The sequence below is a fragment of the Ambystoma mexicanum genome, chromosome 3p (genome assembly GCF_040938575.1).
Source record: "Ambystoma mexicanum isolate Mex_15411 chromosome 3p, UKY_AmexF1_1, whole genome shotgun sequence".
Lineage (NCBI taxonomy): Eukaryota > Metazoa > Chordata > Amphibia > Caudata > Ambystomatidae > Ambystoma > Ambystoma mexicanum.
Window position 1 is genome coordinate 21,105,250 of NC_090925.1, and position 25,904 is coordinate 21,131,153.

General features: G+C 47.9%; 1 protein-coding gene across 4 annotated transcripts in view; it reads right to left on the reverse strand.

Moving 5' to 3' along the window:
* Positions 1–25,904, reverse strand: part of LOC138580084 (zinc finger protein 282-like) — a 297,623-nt gene that overhangs the window by 224,260 nt on the left and 47,459 nt on the right. For all 4 annotated transcript variants that reach the window (XM_069650346.1, XM_069650348.1, XM_069650347.1 and 1 more), the window contains exon 2: positions 15,257–15,383. In XM_069650346.1, the coding sequence (XP_069506447.1) occupies positions 15,257–15,383 (127 nt within the window). The remainder of the gene's footprint in view (positions 1–15,256; positions 15,384–25,904) is intronic.

A 25,904-nucleotide genomic window follows, 5' to 3' on the forward strand; every position in this document is an offset into this window, starting at 1 on the left:
ACCCCAAGAACGGATGTGAACAGTCTAGTCACTCACCTTACTTGATTGGCCCAGGAAATACAAAACTGCAGTGGGAAACCAAAGGAGAGAGAGCCATCTTCCAGTGAGGAAGTCCGAGTGACGGCAGCAGGGAACCACAGCAGGGGATGCTAAGTACAGAGACGAACAGGAGCGAGAAAGCAGTCAGCAGAGGAGAAGCTCCTTTGCACGCTGCCCGAACAAACCACTGAGCATCCCAAAGTCCGTCCAGCTGCCAGAGAGCGAAGCCAGTTCCCAGAAGGCAGAAGGGACTGGCAGAATGACCGCCAACGAGAAGGGATAACCGAACAAAGATTGATTGGTGGGGATGCCACTGACCGCAGAGAATGCCTGGGCACTGCTGGGGCCTCAGAGGGAACCACTGCTGCCTGGAGGATGTGCACCGGAAAAAAAGCAGGTACCAGGGCAGAGCAAAAGGTGCTGAAGGTCCGGGAGGACTGGGGGAGCAACTGTAGAACAAGAATAAGAGGGTCTGGTACCCTGAAAGAAGCAGGGGGAGTGCAGAAGAGAGCATATGCTTGGCATAGGAGTAAACCAAGCTATTGCAACAGCACAGTGCAAGTCTGGGACATGCACCCATATGAGAACGAATGAATAAAGGGTCTGGGACCCCGAATAAAGCAGAGACAATACAGAAGGGAGTATATACTTGGCAGGAGAGTAAACAAAATCATTTCAACAGAGCACTGCGAGTTGGGCACCCGCACCCATATAAGAGTCGAGGATTAAGAGGGTCTGGGAACCTGGGAAAAACAGAGATAGTCCACGAGAGGACATATGCTTGGCAGTAAACCAAGCTATTGCAATCATACATAACAAGTCTGGGACTCACACACACATGAGAGTTTGGGAGAAAGAGGAAGAGGGTCAAAAAACCTCGTAGTAAAAGAGACTAATCAGAAGAAAATCCATGCTTGGCAGGGAAGTACAGCAAGCTGGTATGATAAAGAACTGCAAGTCTGGGACTCGTACCCTTGTGAAAATATAAAAGCACAGTGACATTTACCTGAGAACATACGAGAACTGGAACCTAAAGAAAGGAGAGTAGAACCAGAAGGACTCCAGGGGAAAGGAGCAAACCCCTAATCTTTGGAGTTATACATTGTGGTGTCATGACCTACAGAACGCGCCCCTTTTGGACTTCCTGGTCCTTGTCTCAACGGGGCTTACACTCCCTGGTACTCCCAACATGGCCGTCCAGCCTGAAACACCTTCCTCGCTCTACACGTTGGACGTAGCGTGTTCTACTAATAGACCACGCCCCCCGCGGCTCCACGCGTCTCAATGCTATTGCGAAGAAGCGACCAGACGTGTGCTCTGTAGCTTGCGGTATTGCTTCCCTGATTCTGTCCCTACTAACTCCATTCCTAGTCCCTCTCCTTTCTTTCTTACTTCCTGTACTCATGTGCTGTGTAGTGCACTTTCTTAATTTCCCGGATTCCTGGATCATTGCATCCCGGAACTTTGAACGCACGCTGGAGTCGGAAGAGACTCGTGCAGCATTATTCAAGACCCGATCCGTCCGCAAGAAGGCATCGACCAAGAAATCCAGCAAAGATCGGACTCAGGTGAGAAGGGGGTAAATCCTTGACATGTGGAGTGTTTCTTTTGTCATTTTGATTTCCGGAGACATTGGGAACTTTTCTCTTGGCCAGAGTTGTCATGAACACTTTACTTTGGGAAGAGATCATCCTTGCACAGTGGATCTCGGTCGCTAGTGTTGGGGGCAGAAGAAAGTTTATGGGACACTACAGTAATAGGCTTTTTATTTTGACTTCTTGAAATATTCACTTGTTTTCTTTGAGGCGGGGAAACCCCTCTTAGCTTTAGGGACAGCGGGGCACTTTTTCCAACCCTTTACTGGATAATAAACGTTTATATCCAGAAAACGCGGCAGGTTTGTTTCTGAGGTCTGAGGTTTGTGTCACAAGCTGACAAAGCCTAACAGAATAATTGCACTCTTGGAGTTGTGGCCTGTCACAAAGTGACAGTGGGTAAAACAATGGCTGGGCACATAACACCTTTCATTGGGGTCTGTATACAAGGGGGGTGTCTGTCTCGAAGACATGGGGAAAACAACCAGGCAAGTAGGCATCTCCCTGTCGGCCATGGATTGGGAAGCACCTTTCACGCTAAGCAAGCACTCCTGTGGATGTTACAAGCTGTGCTGCAGTAAGGTTCATAGTGATTGCTAGAGGGGAGGAAGTCCAGTAGAGTCAATAGGTGCCTGCTCCTTTCTTCAGGAGTGTGTCATCTCTTTCTCTCTCCCTCTCTCCCTTCCTTTCCCAACCTGCTCCCTCCATCATCTATACTTAATGGGTCTCTCTCTCCTCCTCGCTGTTCTTCAACACCTCCAACTTCTATTGGTTTCTCGCCTCCTCCTTTAAATTCTCCTCTTCCAACCTCCTCTAAACCCTCCTCTCTGCCTGTTTGTTCTCCTCTAACTTCTTCTGTACACGCCCTGCCTAGTGCACCAGTAACTCTCTCTCTGCAGCCCTAACCTCCGGCTGCACGTCCAGCGTTTTCTGAGCCCCCGCCTCATTCTCTCTCTCCACGTCCTGTTGCTTCACTTCTGCAAACACCCGCACCCCCAGTAATTCTGCTGGTGCTTGGATAGGTCCTCTCTCCTCTCCCTTGGTGGGCTTCTGACTACATCTTGAATATGAGTTTGGTAGTTGGTTCTATGATTTTTCCCCACAGGCAGATTTAATTCGCTCTCAGCGCCCCTCCACTGTTCTCTACCAATGCAGGAGATACCCCTACACTCGCCTTTATTTCCCCTGCCCCCTCCCCCACACCATGCCATATGTTCCACAGGGGCCACCCCGGCCACCCGTGGACTCCCCACCCACCCCCGTTCCCAAAATGTTACACATTCATACACACAGCCCCACACACACACATACGCACACGCACACACATACCCCTCCCCAAACCTCCTTACCTCACCGTTCACACCACCACCGCCACCATCCCGTGCCTAAGAGCAAGACTTTAGATGCACTATGGCCAGACCAAGCCTTGTATAGGTCAGTTGGCCATCCTGAAACTCTCAGTCCAGTTATTTCAGTGGAGGCGGCAAAGCCGTCAACTGTTCTATGTCATGCTTGTGGGTTGCTGCACCTGTGGGAGAGAAGGCATGACGTGGCCTCGCTTCTCCTATAGCTTCGCAGGGCCGCGGATGCTGTATGTGCCTCGTTCATGGGATCCTTCAAAAAGCCAGCAGTGGTGAGAGGCGATCCAATGAGGCAGTCTCCCCCGCTCCCCGGCCGATCCATGCCCCAAACACACCACCAGAGCCAGGGAAGGGACATTAGAAACACTTGGAGTATGTATACACAAGTAAACTTAGCCTCAGTCAGGACAGTGGTTCTTGAGGGGGAGCACACTTCTTCATGGTTTAGCTTCAGAGGGGGTCACCACAAAAATGTATTTATGCATTTGCTAAGTCCACTAAGCCCAAGGGCATCAAGGCGCTATATGCAAGGTACTTAAGAAAAACAGTTACACTTTAGCCTGAGGTCAGGCATTAAAACATTACAGCGTTACAAGTTTAGTGCAGTCTGTTGTCACCTGAGCGTGGGCATTGATGTCTTTAGATGACTTGACTACACAGTGGGCAATCCTACTCATGTGTTGAAGCCATCAACCACTGTTGCTGTACAACAGGTGTGTTCCAAGCAGGTCTCTCGCCAAGGCTGTGAGCAATAGTGAGGCAGAATGCCACCCAAGAGCTTACCCAGGGGTCTTTTCTAGGCCTGTCACCACATCTCACCACTCCCAGGCCCACGAGCCCAGACTCTCTCCCTCCCTCCCTCCCTCCTCATCCAGCCTTTCCTGGTACCTGTGGGACCGTCTCTTACTGTTACCATCTTATTCTCCCTGGCCTTCACCTGCAACTCCTCGAAGCTTGGCCACGTGCACATTCCTCCACCCCTGCTAGCACCCCCTTGGGACTCTCAGGGCCACCAGCCCAGACTCTCTCCCTCCCTCCCTCCTCCTCCATCCTTTCCTGGTACCTGTGGGACCGTCTCTTACTGTTACCATCTTATTCTCCCTGGCCTTCACCTGCAACTCCTCGAAGCTTGGCCACGTGCACATTCCTCCACCCTCGCTAGCTCCCCCTTGGGACTCTCGGGGCCACCAGCCCAGACTCTCTCCCTCCCTCCCTCCCTCTCTCCCTCCTCATCCAGCCTTTCCTGGTACCTGTAGGACCGTCTCTTATTGTTACCATCTTATTCTCCCTGCATTCACCTGCAGCTCTTCGAAGCTTTGCCACGTGCACATTCCTCCATCCTCGCTAGCTCCCCCTTGGGACTCTCAGGGCCACCAGCCCAGACTCTCTCCCTCCCTCCCTCCTCATCCAGCCTTTCCTGGTACCTGTAGGACCGTCTCTTATTGTTACCATCTTATTCTCCCTGCCTTCACCTGCAGCTCCTCGAAGCTTTGCCACGTGCACATTCCTCCACCCTCGCGAGCTCCCCCTTGAGACTCTCAGGGCCACCAGCCCAGACTCTCTCTCTCCCTCCCTCCCTCCCTCCCTCCCTCCCTCCTCATCCAGCCTTTCCTGGTACCTGTGGGACCGTCTCTTACTGTTACCATCTTATTCTCCCTGGCCTTCACCTGCAACTCCTCGAAGCTTGGCCACGTGCACATTCCTCCACCCTCGCTAGCTCCCCCTTGGGACTCTCGGGGCCACCAGCCCAGACTCTCTCCCTCCCTCCCTCCCTCTCTCCCTCCTCATCCAGCCTTTCCTGGTACCTGTAGGACCGTCTCTTATTGTTACCATCTTATTCTCCCTGCATTCACCTGCAGCTCTTCGAAGCTTTGCCACGTGCACATTCCTCCATCCTCGCTAGCTCCCCCTTGGGACTCTCAGGGCCACCAGCCCAGACTCTCTCCCTCCCTCCCTCCTCATCCAGCCTTTCCTGGTACCTGTAGGACCGTCTCTTATTGTTACCATCTTATTCTCCCTGCCTTCACCTGCAGCTCCTCGAAGCTTTGCCACGTGCACATTCCTCCACCCTCGCAAGCTCCCCCTTGAGACTCTCAGGGCCACCAGCCCAGACTCTCTCCCTCCCTCCCCATCCAGCCTTTGCTGGTACCTGTGGGACCACGTCTCTTATTGTTACCATCTTATTCTCCCTGGCCTTCACCTGCAACTCCTCGAAGTTTGGCCACGTGCACATTCCTCCATCCTCGCTAGCTCCCCCTTGAGACTCTCAGGGCCACCAGCCCAGACTCTTCCCCCCCCCGCCCTCTTCATCAAGCCTTTGCTGGTATCTGTGGGACCGCGTCTCTTATTGTTACCATCTTATTCTCCCTGGCCTTCACCTGCAACTCCTCGAAGCTTTGCCAGATTCACATTCCTCCACCCTCAGTAGCTCCCCCTAGAGACTCTCAAGGCCACTCTCCCTCCCTCCCCACTCATCCAGCCTTTGCTGGTACCTGGGGGACTGTCTTTTATTGTTACCATCTTATTCTCCCTGGCCTTCACCTGCAACTCCTCAAAGGTTTTTTTTTTTTTATTATTGTTTAGGGTTTAACAAAAACCTTTACAAAAAATTATTTTCACAATAGACAAAATATACACCTTAATACCTTCTGTTTCAATTCATCATACTTAACTCACATAATAAAAACAGTTCAACAATACAAATGAAATTAAGAAATTAACTTTCTATTACAGCGAGACAACAAGAAAAAGAGTTAAAAAAACGAAGTTAACACTGGCTCAGGCCAAGCTAGGATTCTTATACTTGGACAATTGGCAATACCTATAACGTAACAGACAGATAACAATCATCCTGATTTTAAGTCTTTACGGTTTTTAAACTTCTATATACAGGCCATATACGAGATTATCAGGTTTAAGGCTGCAAATTTGTTTATAAGATTAGAAGAAGTATCCTAAAATAATGAATGAAAGATCATCAGATTACTTTTCTGTGTTATAAAACCATCCTTCCAGATGATCCGGCCCTAAAATAGCAGAACTCCTCCCCAGTATTTAAGGAGATTGCAACATATCAATGTCACCTTTTATTTTGGTGACTAAGGCTTCGTCAAAAATTACCAGAAGCTGAGTTAACCTTAGCAGAAGCTGTTGGCTGGTACCCCACACACATCACTCCCACAAGGACTGTTTCCATGTGATAGAATCGGAAGACAAAAATGAACCAAAAATGACCGCCCGCTTAGAAGCAAAAAATGGGCAGGTCATAGTCAGATGTTTAAGAGTTTCCAATTCACAAAATTGGGTACAAAAGCAGCACATGCCCAATATCGAAGTAGCTTCTTTATATCCCCACTGTAGAGGTCTTTCATTGGTCTTTAATTGGTTCAGTTTAAAGCGTAGGTAGACCTTTCGGGCAATGCTGCACGGGAAAATCTCTAAATAGCCTGCACGCTCACCCAATTTCCATGTGAATTTGGCGTACTCATAGTAGGCCTTACTCTCACCTATTTTGTCCAAAAAGAGACACCAGTAAAAGGTTTGAAATGTTCTTTTGCAAGCTGGAGTACCAAGCACTAGCTTGTCTTTGTCAATCGAGGCCTCCTCCAGGATTCTTTCCCTTTTATTTAAATCTCATAATTGAGGGCAGTCGTCCCTCGTTTAGTAACCCAGCCAAATCTACATGTAGAGATTGTTTAGGTGGCATCAACATTTTACTATAGACGTTCAACAAACGCCAGTGCCATTTGACCAACAATGGCAGAATACCCAGTTCATGACATATCATAGTATTGGGAATGGACATTGCTAACCCAAGAGCCTTCTTCCACAGTACGCCCTGTACACAGTCCAGCAATTCCTCATTGTCACATGTGCAGATATCTAAAGCATACAAGATGATGGGTTCAACCTTTAATAGTTAGAATTGTATGCAAGGCAACAAAGAGAATTTACTATAACGATGGTAGATTATCTTCATTTGTGAAGTCAATTGCTTCACTTTTGTGTTAATAACCTCTTTCCACATGGTTACCAAATAGTTGGATGCAAGTTGGTATCCCAAATATCTTATTACTTGAGCCTTGGGTATTATAACCTCATTAAGTGTCCATGTGAATTTAACTGTTGATTTTTTACCATCTGCAAATACGACAATAAAGGACTTCACTGGATTGACCCGAAGAATATTCTTAAAGGCATAATGCTGGAATGATGATTTCGCCTGTAGGCCAAAGGTTGTGCGATCCATAAATAACAAATCATCTGCAAAGCCCAACCAATCAATGGTTAACCGGCCCATCTTAACCGAAAATATGACTGCATCGCCCCAGGTGGCTTCCAGGTCAGCTAAATATAGATTAAAAAGGATAGCGGCCAAGTTGCATCCCTGCTTAAGGCCTATATCAGTAGTGATCAAATCGCTCATGGCACCCTCCTTTGTCAACCTAATCCTGTAGTTTGTATTTTCATGGAGGAGAGCGATTATAGCTACTAGGTAACATGGAATACCCAGGGCAATCATCTTCTCCCATAAAACCGAGCATATGACCGTATCAAAAGCGGAAGTAAGGTCTAGTGCCGCCATATAAGTGGGCTAAGTGCGTGGGGTTTTAGTTTGAGCATATACATGGGCCACAATGGTAGCATTTAGTGGGCATCCCATGTATTTGCGAAAACCAATTTGGGCTCGTGGAAATACATCAAGAAGGACTATGTAGTGCGGAAGTGTCTCAAGTAGCAAAAGGGTACACATTTTGTCAGATACATCCATCAGGGCTATAGGCCTAAAGTTGTTAGGGTCATCCCAACTCCCTTTTTTTTATAAATAGGGATGATAATGGCGGCACACCAAGATGGAGGAATGATCCCTGTTTTGTATATGCTGTCATATTTAGTTTGTAGAATCTTACCCCACAAAAGCGGGTCAGACTTAATCACACACAGCGGAATCCCATCTGGGCCAGGCGCCCGGGAGCTCTTAATGGTCCCTATTGCCCTGGTGATGTCCTCTACTGACCACAGGGAGATTTTCAAGATCAAGGTTTTAAAATCGCGTACAGGGGCACTGACAAATCTAGACGGGAGTGTATATTTATTGTGTATAAATTTGACCCAGGTAACCGCTGCTACCGCAGCTTCTTTTAAAGGCTCACCGGGGTCAGCCGTAGCTCTCAAAATGGACCACACCTGTCTAGTATCGCAATTTAAAAGATGGTGAAACATCCTCCGATTATCACCTAACATGAATTCATGTTTCATCATCTTTATACTATTCTGATACGGTTGGTTGATCTTTTGTTTCAGTTGTTGGTAGGTATCCCAATCAAGTTTCACTGAGCCCAGATCTCGTAAATCTTTCCTTTTTGCATTGCGTATGTGATTTATAACAGTGGCGATGGCTAGGCACTAACTTTCTTATATTCTGTGATTGAGCCAACTGCTTTATATGTCGCAGGATTCTCATGTTGTTTTGGCGTTCTGCATGTATACAGCCTGCTCCTAAACGATCGACTAGATAAGTGATCAAGGGGTCCTCCCGTAAAAGGGACACCAACCTATGACATGTTTTATAATCCCACCCCACTGATATGGTGGTGCCGTCAGCTACAACTAAACTTAGTGGAGGATTAGAAGAAAAGCGCCTTATACCTTTATTCAAGGTAAGATTCAGAGCTCAATGATCCCCCCTAGCAAGATCACATATAAGCATCCTATCAATATTAGCTAAAAGTGTAGTAGAGACAAAAAAAGTTATCAATCTGGGAGTGATAGGGTCCTCGTGACCAGGTGTGCGCAAAGAGCCCGAGTTTGAGGGCACTAGTTGGATATCTCATGTAAGGAAATAATCGACCCATATTTTTCCATTGAGTCTTGAGGTCATACCTACATGGTAATAAGGATGATTGCATGCATCACCCATCTCTATGCACGTTGAATTAAACCCCCCCATCCCCCACAATGACCTTAGTGTTGGGGTCATTACAAAAGGCATCCTCAAGAATTTTATCTAGTTGGTTAGACACTTCTAGAAATGATGCAACCATTTTGTTCCAATAAAGACAGATAACCAGAATCTCCCTCCGGGCATTACCAAGGAAGCTTATACGAACTGCTAGAATAGAGTACTCTGCAAAAACCAATACAGAGGAGATTCTGCAGGCTTTATCCATCAGAACGGCCAAGCCACCTGAAGGACGTCCTAGTTCACCCTTCACTGCAGGTCGAATGTGTGTGCAGTAGCCATCCCCCTCAAATTGGCCCATATGCATAGTTTCTTGTATTAGCACTATCTCAGGGCGGGACTCCTTGTCAAGGTGGGTGGCCCATTCACTAACATTTTTAAAACCACATACATTCCATGACATGATTGTCACCCCCGGTCCCTCATTCTAGTATTCTGTAACAGGATTGGGGGCCTGAGTCTGGGAACCTCTAGAACCAGTAAATGCTGCAGCAAAGATCATAAATTGCCTAAATGGCTCATTGCTAAGTGGAGCGTATTCTTTACCCAGCTCTCGCCCTAAGGGTAACATTGGTCTTGGTGGCGGTTGCTCCACAAAGGTGTTGGCTTGAGCCTCTGTACAAAATATATGGGGAGTTAATCCAAGCAATTCAAAATCCCATCTTTGGGACCAAATCAATTTCATAATGATATGGGAGTGATACCCACATATCATCCTGGGAGCGTTGTTATGGGAGAGGCAGACCCAATCGATGTCATCGGATCTAATGGTTCTCAAAGATGGTATGGCCTGAAAGGCCTTTAATATCGCTGATCTATTTAGGCTAATTTTCCCATTAAAGGGGGTCTTGCATTCCCAACCCATGATCAATGACATATCTAAGGTCAGGATACTACCTTCATCCATGGTACCAATCGCACTGTGGATCTCAGACCCCTCACTGCGGCCAGTGCCAGTCGGCACATTCACCATGACTTTTGGTGGGGAGCAGCTAAGGGACAGTTACACTTTCAGCACCCAGTGTTCCAGAGCACTCGGCCCTTCCGGCACCCAGGGTGATATTCGGCATAGTCACCGGAACCTTTGGGGGAAGCGTGGAAGGAACAGCTACACGATCTACGTCCCAGATTCCCATGGGAATAGAGTGCGCGTCTACGTTAACTGCACATTGGGGAGGATCCGGCTGCACTTTACCCTTCATTGACGGGTTGGCAGAGTTGGAGCCCCCCCTCCTTTAATTGTATTGCAGGCTTCTTTTATGTGCAAAGCAGGATAAAAGTTCAAAAGATCCAATTGTTTGTGAACGCCTAAACCCGGGGATACGTTTTTTGCAGGCCCCCCGGCAGTAGTGTCGGAACTCCCAGAAGTTTGATGACCATTCCTATTGTTTTTCTTTTTAGCTTTTCCCTTGAAGTCAACTAGGGGTGCTGTAAGAAATCTCTCTATATTTAACAGTTCCTTGGATTCTGGATCTAGTTGTTGTAGGTCGATTGCCTCTTCCTCTATTAATGGAAATACAGGAATTTTACCTGAGGGAGTCAGTTTGTCATTCTGTTTTAGGAAGTCATCCACCCGCTTTTTCGTAGCTGCACTGAGGTTCTTGGCCTGGTGAAACTTTCTTTTTTGGGCCCTTCCAGCTAATTTTCTTTGTTTTCTGTAGGGCATGTGTCCGATACAATGATAGGCATCTCTGCAACCGTAGGCCCTTTGTGGACCAGTAGGTCTGCATCCAGATCTATTAGATTAGTGAGATCAGATGGGTTTTCGGTGGGATCATTGTATGGGTAAAGACCCTGCTGGCCCCAGTGCGAGCTAGTACCCTGTGCTACAGGCACTTGATTTCCCTCTACTGGAACAGGTCTAAGTTCTTTTATTAGCTGCTGTATGGCCGCTGCGTTGGCTTTCACCGCCTGCAAGAGATCAAAGGGCACACATTCGCTCTTGCTTGCTCCCCTTGAGTGGTTCACTGGGGCCAGAGCAACAAAGGACCTAATGTCCTCACCTGCCATCCTTGGGGCAGCCAATGTTTGAGTTGACAGGTCAACTTTGTCAACTATTTGAGTATTTGTTGCCACCGTCAATGCAGCCACGGCGTCACATGCAAATAGAAATCCTTCAATCTTACTTATTTTAGTTAGGACCTCAACAAGAGTGCCCTTCAGCACGGCAAGTTCGCAATGGGTCTGCTCATGTCCCCTGTCCAGCAGATTCAGGAGTCTCGTCATGACCGGGAACTCTTTGTCTGGGGCTTCTAGATCCGAAATCTGATGTTCAATCGGCTTACCCAATTCGAAGGGTCGTACCTCAGGATTTTGTGAGGATGTAAGCATAGCCAGTTCATGATCGGACAGAGACTAAGCTCCCATTTGAATGGGGTTGGAGATCCCATCAGATGGTGAGCTGGAGTTTATATTGCCAAAATCATTGGTGGAATAATCGCCCTTATGATTTTCTCTTGCACCACTCCTTTGCTGTCTTGCACTTTCCTCTTCCATTTTGCTAAACATATGGACATTCTCCATTCCATATATGCTATGAGTCACCGGGGTAGAGGGGCCCAGAGAAAACCTCATCCGTTTCCCCAACTCAGCCTCTATCACTGGTGCAATCATGGATACATCAGTACATTTCGGTCTCATAGGCTCAATTCCCATATGGCTTAATAGTCTCCCTGGGTCCGCTGGTAGATCTATTGCTGTCGGGAGACCAATACCTGTCATACTGTCACTTTTATTCATCTCCGTTAGCTTATAGGTTTTAATGGGTGCAGGAGCTTCTATCGGCCCCTCAGTGAGTTGGCCTTTCCAAGAGCTAGCTCGAGACACATTTACCGAGGTTTCAAGAGGACGCGGGACCTCCATACACATCAAGTGGGGCCCATCCTCACACATAGAAGACCCTTCACCAATAAGTGCCATCTGAGAGTGTGGACATAAGGAGGCACAGCCAGAGGCACCCGAGTAATGCGCTGCTAGTTCTCCATCACTATCCTTTGGTGAGTCATGGAGTTTACGGCCACTACGGAGGCCGTTCACCATTATGCTGATGAACGCACAGAGTCAGAGACTAAGCCAGTAGTTACAGGCTTAACTGAAGGCAAGACTATAAGCTACCTTTCTGAAGTAGTTGGGCAGGTGATATAGATTCAAAATGGATGGGTGTATTCACCGACGCAAATACGAATATAAGAACAAAATAAGAGCCCAATTCAAGTATGTATCATTTATCAGGAATGACTACAACTCATACAGCCCCTGATGGCAGTAGAACACAGCATGAGTATAACACGAGCTCCCGTATTTACTTTAGGATAGGTCAATACAATGAATAAGATTCTCAGACCTCACGCTCCCTCTAACACGCCAGCTCCGAAGGACACGGGGCATATAAGGGCCAACAGTGAGTTACCAATTGCCAACAGTATCTTCAAATTACCATCTTCATTCCTCAGCCTCTAGAAGACTCCCCCCGAGGTACCCCAGATACAATGCCAGGCAGCTCAACCCCCAAACCCCACCCTCTCAGCCTAACAGCACAACAGTACTTTCAAGTACTTCCAAGGTGCGCGCGTGGGTGCGCACGCACATAGTGCTAAGTAGGCTGGTAGGAGGGCGAGCTCTCTCCATCTCTCCTCATCCAGCCTTTGCTGGTACCTGTGGGACCGGCTCTTATTGTTACCATCTTATTCTCCCTGGCCTTCACCTACAACTCCTCAAAGCTTTGCCACATGCACATTCCTCCACCCTCGCTAGCTCCTCCTTGGGACTATCAGGGCCACCAGCCCAGACTCTTCCCCCCGCCCTCTTCATCAAGCCTTTGCTGTACCTGTGGGACTGTCTCTTATTGTTACCATCTTATTCTCCCTGGCCTTCACCTACAACTCCTCAAAGCTTTGCCACATGCACATTCCTCCACCCTCGCTAGCTCCCCCTTGGGACTATCAGGGCCACCAGCCCAGACTCTTCCCCCCGCCCTCTTCATCAAGCCTTTGCTGGTACCTCTGGGACTGTCTCTTATTGTTACCATCTTATTCTCCCTGGCCTTCACCTGCAACTCCTCGAAGCTTTGCCACATGCAGATTCCTCCACCCTCGCTAGCTCCCCCTTGAGACTCTCAGGGCCACCAGCCCAGACTCTCTCCCTCCTTCCTTCCTGAACCAGGAACATACATGTGGCCAGATCAGTAGGAGATGACATCTGGCATATGGTGTTTCCGCTGCGGCCTCTGTCCATACAGAAGGGCCCGAAGCACCACTCCATATAGAAAGGCGCACCCCGTCCCATGGTGCTCTACTTTCCTTCATGTTAGCATATGGTGTTCCCGCTGCGGCCTCTGTCCATACAGAAGGGCCCAAAGCTTCCACTCCATATAGAAAGGCGCACCCTGTCCCATGGCGCTCTACTTTCCTTCATGTTAGCATATGGTGTTCCCGCTGCGGCCTCTGTCCATACAGAAGGGCCCAAAGCTTCCACTCCATATAGAAAGGCGCACCCTGTCCCATGGCGCTCTACTTTCCGTCATGTTGGCATATGGTGTTCCCGCTGCGGCCTCTGTCCATACAGAAGGGCCCGAAGCTTCCACTCCATATAGAAAGGTGCACCCCGTCCCATGGTGCTCTACTTTCCTTCATGTTGGCATATGGTGTTCCCGCTGCGGCCTCTGTCCATACAGAAGGGCCCCAAGCTTGCACTCCATATAGAAAGGCGCACCCCGTCCCATGGCGCGCTACTTTCCTTCATGTTGGCATATGGTGTTCCCGCTGCGGCCTCTGTCCATACAGAAGGGCCCGAAGCTTCCACTCCATATAGAAAGGCGCACCCTGCCCCATGGCGCGCTACTTTCCTTCATGTTGGCATATGGTGTTCCCGCTGCGGCCTCTGTCCATACAGAAGGGCCCGAAGATTCCACTCCCTATAGAAAGGCGCACCCCGTCCTATGGCGCTCTACTTTCCTTCATGTTGGCATATGGTGTCCCAGCTGCGGCCTATGTCCATACAGAAGGGCCCGAAGCTTCCACTCCATATAGAAAGGCGCACCCCGTCCCATGGCGCTCTACTTTCCTTCATGTTGGCATATGGTGTTCCCGCTGCGGCCTCTGTCCATACAGAAGGGCCCGAAGCTTCCACTCCATATAGAAAGGCTCACCCCGTCCTATGGCGCTCTACTTTCCTTCATGTTGGCATATGGTGTTCCCGCTGCGGCCTCTGTCCATATAGAAGGGCCCGAAGCTTCCACTCCATATAGAAAGGCGCACCCCGTCCTATGGCGCTCTACTTTCCTTCATGTTGGCATATGGTGTTCCCGCTGCGGCCTCTGTCCATACAGAAGGGCCCGAAGCTTCCACTCCATATAGAAAGGCGCACCCCGTCCCATGGCGCTCTACTTTCCTTCATGTTGGCATATGGTGTTCCCGCTGCGGCCTCTGTCCATACAGAAGGACCCGAAGCTTCCACTCCATACAGAAAGGCGCACCCCGTCCCATGGCGCTCTACTTTCCTTTATGTTGGCATATGGTGTTCCCGCTGCGGCCTCTGTCCATACAGAAGGGCCCGAAGCTTCCACTCCATATAGAAAGGTGCACCTCGTCCCATGGCGCTCTACTTTCCTTCATGTTGGCATATGGTGTTCCTGCTGAGGCCTCTGTCCATACAGAAGGGCCCGAAGCTTGCACTCCATATAGAAAGGCGCACCCCGTCCCATGGCGCTCTACTTTCCTTCATGTTTTTGTCCAGGTTCTCCTATCACACAGGATGCTATTAACCTGACGCCTCCTGGCTGCTTAGCTTAGCAGTCTGCGGTTTACCATGCACAATTAGTAGCCACCCTCTAAAGTTCTGCAATATTGATCTCTGATATATGTTTGTCTTTATCAAAATGCACTCAATGTATCACAAACACACCAACGCTCTCCGTTTCCCAATGATACTTGCACCTGCATCCACTCTCACTCTCCCCTACAACTCTGCCCCTTTGCTTTTCTTCCGCAGACTATGGTCTGCGCACCTCAGGGGGGGGCACAATACGCCATCTCCCAGGCAAGGGTCTGAGACTACCACACTGTGTATACCACATGCAACATAAAATAACACGTACACGTGCATGTGGGCCCAAGAAACATTATAGCATGATTAATAGGGTTGAAGAGTAAGCCAAGAGCATGCATCAAGCAATGGTAGGGTGTATTGGAAAGACAATGCTTGAGAGCAGAACAAATTCCCTGAGGCTTAGGGCCAAACCAGGAGAGTCTCGGGATCTGTTCGGGAACGTCTTATTATAATAGAAACCAGTGTGCTCTTACCCAGAGAAGTCAGGGCTTGCAGAATTTCCTTCATCACCATCTCGTAGAGCTCTGCCTGCCAAACACGAAAAAGCTTCCAGTCTTCCTTAGAGAAATGCCTTGCAAAATCATGGCAAGGTTGGGGTGCCTGGAAAGCAAAGCGCGAGGTCATACATCTGGTGAATACAGAGGGTATTTATGCATGCAGGATGATGTGGGACAGCCATGCACCTGGGATCGGGGTCAGTTACACGGCTGAGAGGTCACCCTGTGCAGATAGCCAGGCAGTGGCTATCCAGCTCAGCCTTTGACCATTGTGCAAATATGCAGTATTAGTGCCGTGCTGAGGTGTTCAGAACTCAAGTGATGAAGCCATGACACCATATAACACTGCAAGACAGACCTAAGGGTGGCGCCTTCTAACCCATATCCACCTCCAAATGTTACTGACCCTCCCCTGCATGCAGAGCCGAAGGCAACATGGGGAGAAATAAAGAGCAACTGCGCCAAACAGGATGCGAATGTGTGCTGAATAGCCAGTCGTGTTCACAGAAAATACCCATTCCCTCCCCTAGGGATGAGATGAATCAACCTTCCCCGAAATTCCCATGCACGCCATCGGACACACTCTAATGAGCAGTACCATACTTGTACATATGGGACATCATGCCCTACAGGAACATTAACTCAATGAGCTTAGTGTAAACACGGGAACAAGCAATAATGACAGTGGCCACAGGCGGTAAATGTCACGCCACTACATTGGTACACTCATTGAGGTTCTTTGGGGGCACTGAGTCATTCATTATTGAGTCACTTATCAACCCGCACCAGTTGGACATATCTTGGGAGCATAAATAGAAACGGTGTCAAAATTATGATTGAGACGAACAAAAGAAAAGATCAAACAGAACATTAAAATAATGTACACAATTTTAAACGTGCGATGCACAAATGTCTTCCTTTCAACGGGAGAGACCAATGTTCAAGTAAATATGGTTTTATGGGTGAAATATATTTCCATTGACTGTTTCATTATTGGTTAAGATCATTGATCATAATTATTGATGATAAAAGCCTATTATTGGTCTGAGTCCCGTTATTAAATTCCATATAATTTGTGTCCCAATTGATCTACAGAGATACCATAAGTTTGAGTTGAATGTGGGTTCAGATACTGGAAGGCATAAACGTTTAATGATTTGATCAATCTAAGCAGGCATCTTGCTGGCTGACATATAGCAGTGGTTTAGCCAATTAAGCCAATGTCCTTATTCACCATATATAAGTTCATACCGGTTGTTGTGACAACCTGTCAGTTGACAAGGAAGTAAGATCACTGCAATAGAAAATCAATAAAATGTATTGAGGATGTTTGAATAACATACGGGTGATTTCCATATCCAAGGCATGACCACTTGTGTGGAGTGTTGTTGCTGACTGCTGAACCTGTTAGGGGTCAACCCCCAGGCAGGCAGAGCCTTTTCCAGGAGTCCACGGAGCCCGAGCTCATGGAAGGCCTAACTCCTTCCCTTGCCCAAAAGAACGCAAGGTTCACACAAGTAGCAAGGCCAACAAACCACAGGGGTTACATGCACAGAGGGAAATCCAGGTACATCTCGCCGCATTCTGGCTCGCACGCCAGTTTTGGTGACAAGGGGCGTCACAACTTGCGTCATGTTCTGGGCCCTTCTCCAAAACCTAACTTCACTCTGGGTAGGTTGCTGAGTGGTAGTTCCCATATAGGGGCCCATATAGAAGTTATTTCATTGGACAAGGCTGTGTCAAGTGTTAGGCTTGGACCATCGCTGAAAACTGATAATATTTGTTACAGTATGCAGACATGGTGATGGGTTAGTGACCCCAGCTACCCAGCCGTAGGGCCATGATTCCCACCCCTAAGGCCATGATTTCTGATTGGCTAAGCCGCAGGTCTTCAAGCCCGGGACAATCTCAGTTCCCAGCCTGCTACACACTTGTTCACAGTGCATGTGCAACTATGTGTTTATGATGTGCAACAATGTGTCTGTGGCATAATCGTGTGTAAACCATTACTGCCATGAGAGCATTCCTGTCCCCAACGCAGAACTGTAGCTTGAGTGTAACAGGTTGGTTGCAACCATTGTCTGGTCTGTGAGACGGTTTGCTCTCCCCTGTCACCAAATCTTGGCTCATCAGCTCGGCTGGATCACGTGCTTGGTGACCACATTTGTGAGCACAGGAACTCGGAATTATTCTGCATTTGTCGGTGAATGTGCCTCTCCTGCAACCAGTGTTACTTCGGTTCAGGGTGAGCAATGTCACTTGCAACATTGCGACCTTGGAAGTGGCTTTGTTCCCGCTGGTTCTGCTTGCACAGCGTTCTGTGTGGCTTAAGGTTTCTCTAAGACGATCATGGCCTACTAGATTTTCCGAAACCATGGTCTGGCTTCTACTGTATGCGTCTTCCACAGTGGCCATCGTCATGGGCGTCAGGTCCCTCGAGTGCCCCTGCCATACGATGGGGTTATTTGCATGTAAGCATCTGCAAGCATTTACACAAGCCCTTCTTGTTTCTTGCGTTCCTGCATTGCTGCAGCAAGCCTAATGGCAAAATAATAAACGTGCAGACAGTGTGTATATTTCACTGTCCTCTAACTCATAGAGCTGTACACATGTATTCTTCGTGTATGTGGGCGTGTGAGTGTCCCGAATGTGCAGATGGCACGTGTGCTTCCTGTCTGACGTAGCTATGTCGTTGTGGTATCTCTATTGACTTGAGGCATGGTTTCTCGGCACGTTAGTCGATTCTGTCCATGTAGCTGTCCCCAGCTCCCTCTTGTGCATCTTCGTCCACTCTGGGTAGTGTTCGTACTGCTCCTGGGTTGTAGGGTCTGGTGAGAGGGTATCTCTCATAGTAATTGTCCATTGGGGGAGCAGTGGGAATTGGTGTGAGTTCATATGATCGGCTGACATATTGTCTTTGGTGCTTCTTCCAGTTAGAGGGTCTTCCGGGACAGGAGGCGTGTTCTGACCTTAACTCTTAAAACCCCATTCAGCGGGTTTACCCGATTAGCGGGTTTACCCGATTTAATTGTGGTCTAGAAAGATAAGCAATTATCCCAATTCATTTGTGACAGAGCTTCACGCATTCAAATCCTGATGCTCCATTCGATTCTTAGTCATCCTGAAATAGTTGTTAAGATAATGTTTTGAGTATTGTTCTAAAAATGTATTAATTAGATTCCTCAGGTTAGTAAGCCCCTCTTTAATTTGAAACTTATATGTGCTATGATAGGACTCATCATAGACTTACCAAAACAGATGTAAGCCTACTGAACTGAGGGTGATCCCTAATCTCATGGTGTTTGTATGCACCACACAAACTGCAGCTGAACTATTTTGTGGTGCAATTCGGTCCAAAGCAATAGAACGCAAACCAGAAGGGATGTGCAGACTCCTGATGCCAACATAATAGCGCAGAGCTAAATCGGACTGCACCATCTTTGAAGGGGCGCTTAACGCTACATTTATGCACATGGGTAAAGTAAATAGCTTACTTTGGTTGCCTTCCTCTCGTTCAGACTTATTTACTACATTACAACAGACTTTTATTGAGACCAATCACTGCATGTTATGAGGTGCAATCGTTGACCGGAGAAATTAGGGCTCTTAGAGCGCACATGGGAATAGTACAGAATGTTTAACAATTTCTGTATGTACTTCTGTATAAAATTCATGGACCAAGAAAGTAGACATGAAAATAAGGAATACTGTGAAGCCTGGCACATGCTTCACATAACACTGGGGTAGGAGTAACACAGCAAGCAGGAAGACTCCAGGAGGAGAGGATAGTACCACAAGAGGTGGCCGACTAGAAGAGGCACGTAATGTTAAGACCAGACAGGAGAGCTTCACCCTGAGAAAGCAGAGGAAAAACGGTAGAGTGAGATCATGCCAACCTTCCAACCACTTAAGGGGGTGATAACAGGAGCATAGGGGTGGGCATAAAGGGGCAAAGATTTAAAAAAGGGGTGAGAGTACTGAGAGCTTACCCCACATTAAAAACTAAGCAAATGCACTGACGTAGGTGCAACAATGAAGATATATATATACAAGTGATGAGATGTAAATACATGGGCCGCCTGAGGAGTATAGGACATGGTTTGTAATTGCCAGGCACAAAGCCTTGGAGGTTTCAGGTGGAAAGGCCATCAGCTAATTGTTCAGTCATGTACTGTCTGAAAGTGGTTCGGCAAGACAAGTACTAAGGGGGCAAACACTACGCGCCATTGAGAAAGGAAGGCCGTGCTGGCAAATCGGGACTGGTCGGAAACCTGCTATCAATACTAGAACCCCTACCAACTAGGTGCTACCCACCCTGTATCACTGTACTTATCGATATTGTTTTATACAGTACAAGCCTTGCTGGGTATCAACCGAGTGCGGTCTAACGATAAATGAAGAGTTACAAAAGAGTGTATATCAAAGGTGCGTTCAGGCCTGTAGTGTAAGCAAGGAATTGTTTTTCCTGAGGTGAGAACTAGATATCTGTGATGTCTCCTAAGGTATTGCTTAACAAGATAAATCTTTAGCCCTTCTGTGAACTGAAGCAGTGGCAGAGCTGTTCTAAATGAAACTGTGCTGTTTCAGCTTGCTGGGCATAGCACAAGAATTCCTGTTAGCTTCTTTTCTCTTCACCAAGGCCACTAACCTAAGGGACCCATCAGTGGGAACCACTCAGCCCACAAACCCATCAGGAGCCTTCCCACTCTGAGGAATCGAGAATGAGACACGGACACAGACTTACAGTTTTGGCCATAAACATTTATTGATAAAAAAAAGGGGTTTGGAAATGCCTCTATGTCCCTGCACTAAGAGATGTTTTCCTTACCCCAAATAAAATCAAGGGTCTGTAAGGTGTCAGAATGTCCAAAGTAAACTGTCTCGTATCGAAAAGTACTATTCTGGCCCTCACATTCCAACAAAATTAACTCAAAGGTGAAACGGATAATGTCTTTGGCCTTGAGTGATTTTTAAATGTTCAAAAAAGAAAATGCGTAACCCCAACACAAATGTTCCAGAAGGATAGGGTGCCTTATTCCAGAGGGTGGTTTCCTTGCTCTGGATATCTCTTCCCTCTGTTGTATGTTCAAAGACATCAGTTCTTTGAGTTTCTCTTGAACCACAATACAACTGTTCCACAAAATAACTTGGCTCTTTAACTTTATCTTTTTAGGATACCTGATGTACTCTCCTGCCAGGGTTTCACTCCTGTTCTCTCCTTGGTTTCACATAGCCTTTGTTTAGTCCTGATATATCCTTCTCAGGACCCCTTTTTGTGCATGTATTTCTTATATACTGTTTTGTTTGTCCTTGCCTGGTGAGTTTCCTTACCAGGACTTTCTTAGGTGAACTCACTTGTCTGGTATACTCTCCTGCCAGGGTTTTCGTTAAACAAACTTGCAACAACCTGGTATACTCTCTTGCCAGGGCTTTCTTTCAACACACGTGCAGCTTTACTTTGCCCAGTGTACCCTCTTTCCAGGGCTTTTTTTCACGTGTGCTCTGCACACACTTTCAAACATAACATCAACTTGTGTTGGTTTTATCTAACACTGTACCTGCCTGGTACACTATCCTGCCTGGGCTTTTTTTCATTGTGTAATCCATACACTCCCAAAATGTAAAGTTTCTTGCTTTTCGTTTGCTTTCCCTTTTAAAAAAGGTTCAGTGTGTCTTTCTCTTTCAAGTATGTCATTCATATCCTTCACATTCACTCACCTTCTGCATGTCTGCCAATACCCCCAGTGACCCATCTTCCCTAACAGGGACTTACCGGCTAACGCTGGTGTACTCACTCTTCCCACGGTCAGCCTGTGGCAGACATTCGGTTTCTCTTCCCATCTCGCTACCTTCATTCCTCGGCCAATATGCCTCTCGTGGTTCCTGCTGGGCTTTTTTGCTTCGTGTTAGGCTTCGGCAAGGGAAACGCTGCCACTCCACACCAACAAACGCTCAGAAGACCTGTGTTGGCTTCTGCTGTTCTAGGAGTGTGTCTCCTCTCGCGGTCAGCTTTCCTCTTCTGTCTTCTTGAGTCGGATGGCTCCCCGACAATCTCGGCAGCCCCACGATCTCTTGGTCGGTTACGAGAGCAGCAGTCTTCTCCCTCCAGCAGCACGCTCTAGTCAGCTGTTGCTGCGATTTAAATATCTCGGCTACAGGCATGGGCTCACAATGACTAGAGCGCAGCCTGTACTCTTGGTCTTTTGCACTCTGCATTACTCTGCTCATCTTCCTCGTCCCAGTGTTCTTGCAGTTATGGGAATGCAAGACCATTCTTGATATTTTATATGTGGAGTTGATGCAAGTGTTCTCAGAAGTCTTTAAAGGCAAGGTAACCCTTAATAACTTGTAGGTAGTGTTTGAGAAGATATTTTCATCAGTCTTAGAGGGTAAGTGAAATCTTGATGGCTCAGACACAAATCTTGTCAGAAGGTCTTTGGTATCCTTACTAGGTGGATGAGGGGAGATGTAACAACAAGCCATTAAGGCATTGGGCATGGATGGGGTATCGGCAAGAGAGGATGTCACGATGCCTGCCCCCGGAAAACCAGGTTTGGACCAGCTACCCCGGAAGCAAGCATCATGCCATTTAATGCAAGCCCATGAACCGCAATTAGGGGCTATGTGGTGCAGTCCTGGCGACTATGGCGCCAGGCTCATAAGTTCAGAATCAGAAGCAGACCATGCTGCTAACTTACCTGAGACAGACCATGCTGCCAGTGACCAGAAGTGAAATGAGGCCTAAGAGGGACTATTTTTCCCTAGGAACTATTTTTTACTCGGGTGGGGCCGCGGAAGAATACTTACCTGGAACTACTTCCAAGGCTATTTAAACCACGCCCTGACAGCAACCCATGCTTCGCGTTATTCTGCACCTGCAGCGTAACGCTCACCGTGCCTGCAGCAGCTTCCAGTCTTCAGCCACGCCCCCCTGGATGCCGGAGCTCCTGAAAACCTGAAAGAAAGCAGAGGGAAGGTTAGAACCGGAGTTTTACCTGCAATCCTTACCTGAATCCTGAATCTTCTTGGCTCTGGCCTAGAAGGAAGAAATCATCAGACGCGCGCCGCTTCGCATCCTGCAGCACCGCGCGGGAACTCACCTGAAGCAATCCTCCGCATTCCATCGCGCTTTTCAGCATCCAGCGGCCGCTCTCCAACACCTGTGGAAATAAAGGCAATAAGGTGAGCAAGGCAGCATTCCCAGACAAGAAAGGCAATCCCCAGGATTTACCTGATACCACAAGGGGTACTTACCTCATCTCGGGTCGGCGCAGCCTCCACAGCTTCTCTGCCGTACCCCGGCCCCAAAGGGGAAACAAAAGCAACACAAAAGCGCAAGTAGGGGAAACCGAATTCCGCTACAGACTTACCTGGTTAGTGCCTGAGGCCGCAATCACCGGAACCTCCACCGATTCAGCGCCTGCAAAAGGAAAGGGTCACAGGTTAGACCAGGTCCTCATTATCGAACCGAACAGAATCCATAAACACTTACCTGCATCTTACTGGTTGCCACTTGGAACTCTTCTCAAGAACTATTAAGACAACCTAGGGAATTTGGACAGAGTGAAGGCCAGACGTTTTTGAACTCTTTTTCAAACTATTTCCTTACAGAGTCAATACCGTTCTGCAACTCTCCAACATCCCACACCAGTGAAGTAACTGGTCATCTACGCGCCCCTGCGCTCGAGGCAGGATGGAGGGCTCATCTTTCCAAACTATCAGGTGAGAACATAGCAAGAGTTCGGAAGTAATTTGTGGGAAGAGATCGCAGGAGTGGGGGAAGGTGGGGTTGGCGCCCAGTCCCCGCAGGTGGCTAATTCCCTTTTCTCCATTACAGAAGAATATTCATACGGGCAAAACAAGCTAAGCTGGGTGGTCTGGTCCAGTCCATCATTTCGGCGCCCCGTGTGTCGCTGGAAGAGGTAACAACAGCCCAGTTCAGATCGACGCCCCCGTGGACACCAGGTGAGCGTAACAGAGGAAGGGGAACACCTGGGCTTGTCCGATGGTGCCCTGCTACTCTCCTGGAGGTTGCGTCAAAAACCTGAAGGTATCTCACCCGCTAGTCCCCTGGGATCTGTAATCCAGGTGGCCAGGACACGGCCATTGCTTTTGGATCCAGTTCCTGGGGGTGGACCAGTGCGGGAGGATCACCTAAATGAGGAGTCTTCTGGGAGTGGGACACCGGAGGGTGAGACGCGGTATCCCCTTCCTTGTAACACCTTTTGCCCATGCTACCAGGTAGGATATCTAGGAACTCACCACCCCCTTTCCCGACACAAACACTTTCTCACATTCTCACACACAGTTCACCGTGAGCGACAACGGACTAACACCAGAGCCAAATGCCCGACATGTCCCAACACCGTATCTACGTGATCCGACCGCGGCTGATTTTGCCGCAGCCAGAAAGTTTGCATGAGAAAGGTGCGAACCACCAAAAGTTTGCACCTTTCTCATGCAAACACACGTACATACCCACACCCCCACCTACAACACACCCATGACACACACCCCACCCACACCCTCAACACACCCCCACCCACATCCCCAACATAAACAAACCCCACTTACCTTTTTCTTCACGCTGAGTCCCTGCGGCGCCAGTACCCTTTCACGTCTGTGATCGGGAATTGGTGGTGCAGGGTCCTTTTCTTTTATAAAAGGGGCTACAGGGGTTTCCCCCGCAGCCCCTGCTCACTGTACCACCCAGTATAGTCCTATATATAGGGTCCTTTTCTTTTTTTTTTAACGGGGGCTGCATGGGTTTCCCCCGCAACCCCTGCTCACTATACTGTAAAGTATATTGAGCGGGGTGTTGCGGGGGACACCCCCGCAGACCCGTTTTTTTATTTTTTCGTGGGTGTGCTGCAGGGGTGTCCCCAGCAACACCCCACTCACTATACCACACAGTATAGTCCTATATATAGGGTCCTTTCTTTTTTTTTTTATAACAGGGGCTGCAGGGGTTTCCCCCGCAACACCGGCTCACTATACTATAAAGTATAATGAGCGGGGTGTTGCGGGGGAAACCCCTACAGGCACTGTTTTTTTGCGGATGTGCTGCGGGGATGTCCCCTGAGACACCCCGCTCACTATACCACACAGTATAGTCCTATATATAGGGTCCTTTTCTTTTTCTTTTTTTTTAATGGGGGCTGCAGGGGTTTCCCCCGCAACCCTCTCTCACTATACAATAAAGTATAGTGAGCGGGGTGTTGCAGGGGACACCCCTGCAGACACAGTTTTTTTATTTTTTTTGTTTGTTTTTTTTTCGTGGGTGTGCTGCGGGGGTGTCCCCCGAAACACCCCGCTCACTATACCACACAGTATAGTGAGTGGGGTGTTGCGGTGGACAGCGCCGCAGCCCCCGCAGTCATTTTTTTTTTACTTACCTGCAATGCTACCACCAAAGGTTCGAACTTTTGGTGTTCAAACCTTTGGTGGTAGCATTTTTAGAACTTTTTGTTCATGCGAACGTTTAGATATGGTCTTTTTGTACAATACCCCAACACCATGGTCAGGCAAGGGCAGGCAATTACGGATCATTCCACACACCTGACTGCCACCACACTTCCCCACATGGATAAAAGGCGGAGCACGAATGCAAACTCTGAGTGATGCAAAACACAAGAGGAAACAGCAGTTCCAAGATGGCAGTTTAATACAAGGAGAAAGACGGCGAGACCAGAGAAGGCTGTAAGGAGGGAAGCACCCTTGACCTGTAAAGACAGTTGCGTTTGTGTACCTTGGAAAGCAAGAAATCCCGAAGCAGCTGAAGCTGGAAGGATATTTGTCATAAGATGAGGAAAATGTGAGAGGACACAATCCATTCAAAACTGTGTTTATGCATGGACTCCCGCAGCCTCAACACAAGTATATTCACAGATTCATATCCACTGCCAAATATCACTGAGCTGTTTCTTCTCATATGGGACACAAAATTATTAACCAAACTAGACTTGAATAGTGCATACCACCATATCAGTCTCCATCCCTACTCGAAAGGATTCACAGATTTCATCACACCTGACGGCTCATTTCAATGTACCAAAATGCCTTTTGGTCTGTCCTCCTCAGCAGCCATTTTCCACAGACTTATCATGAACCTGCTCAGAGATGTTCAAAATGGAGAATTCTTTCAAGGTGACATACTGGTCTCTGGTCTATGGCCGAAACAAGGATTCTAACAGAAGTAACTTTCCCTAAGAACTCCTTGGATTCAGAGGGTAGTTTCCGTCCCTGGATTTAGGTACAATGGTGAAAGAACCTTTTTCAAACAATAATTTCTTTAGGATGGCAAAAGTGTCTTTTTCAAACAATAATTCCTTTAGGATGGCAAAAGTGTCTTTTTCAAATAATAATTTCTTTAATATGGTGAAAGTATCTCTTCAAAAGTGTCACTTTCAAATAATTCCTTAGGATGGTAAAATTGTGTTTGGTATACTCCTTTACCATGTGCTTTGCTAAAATAAGTATGTTTCTTTATACAACTTTGATGGACCTATTGTATGCCCCCCTACCAGAAATCCTCTAGTAGACTCTTTAGATGCCCTGCTACACTCCCCTGCCAGGTATCTTGCTATAGGCTTTTAGTGAATTACCTGGTATACTTTCCTTTCAG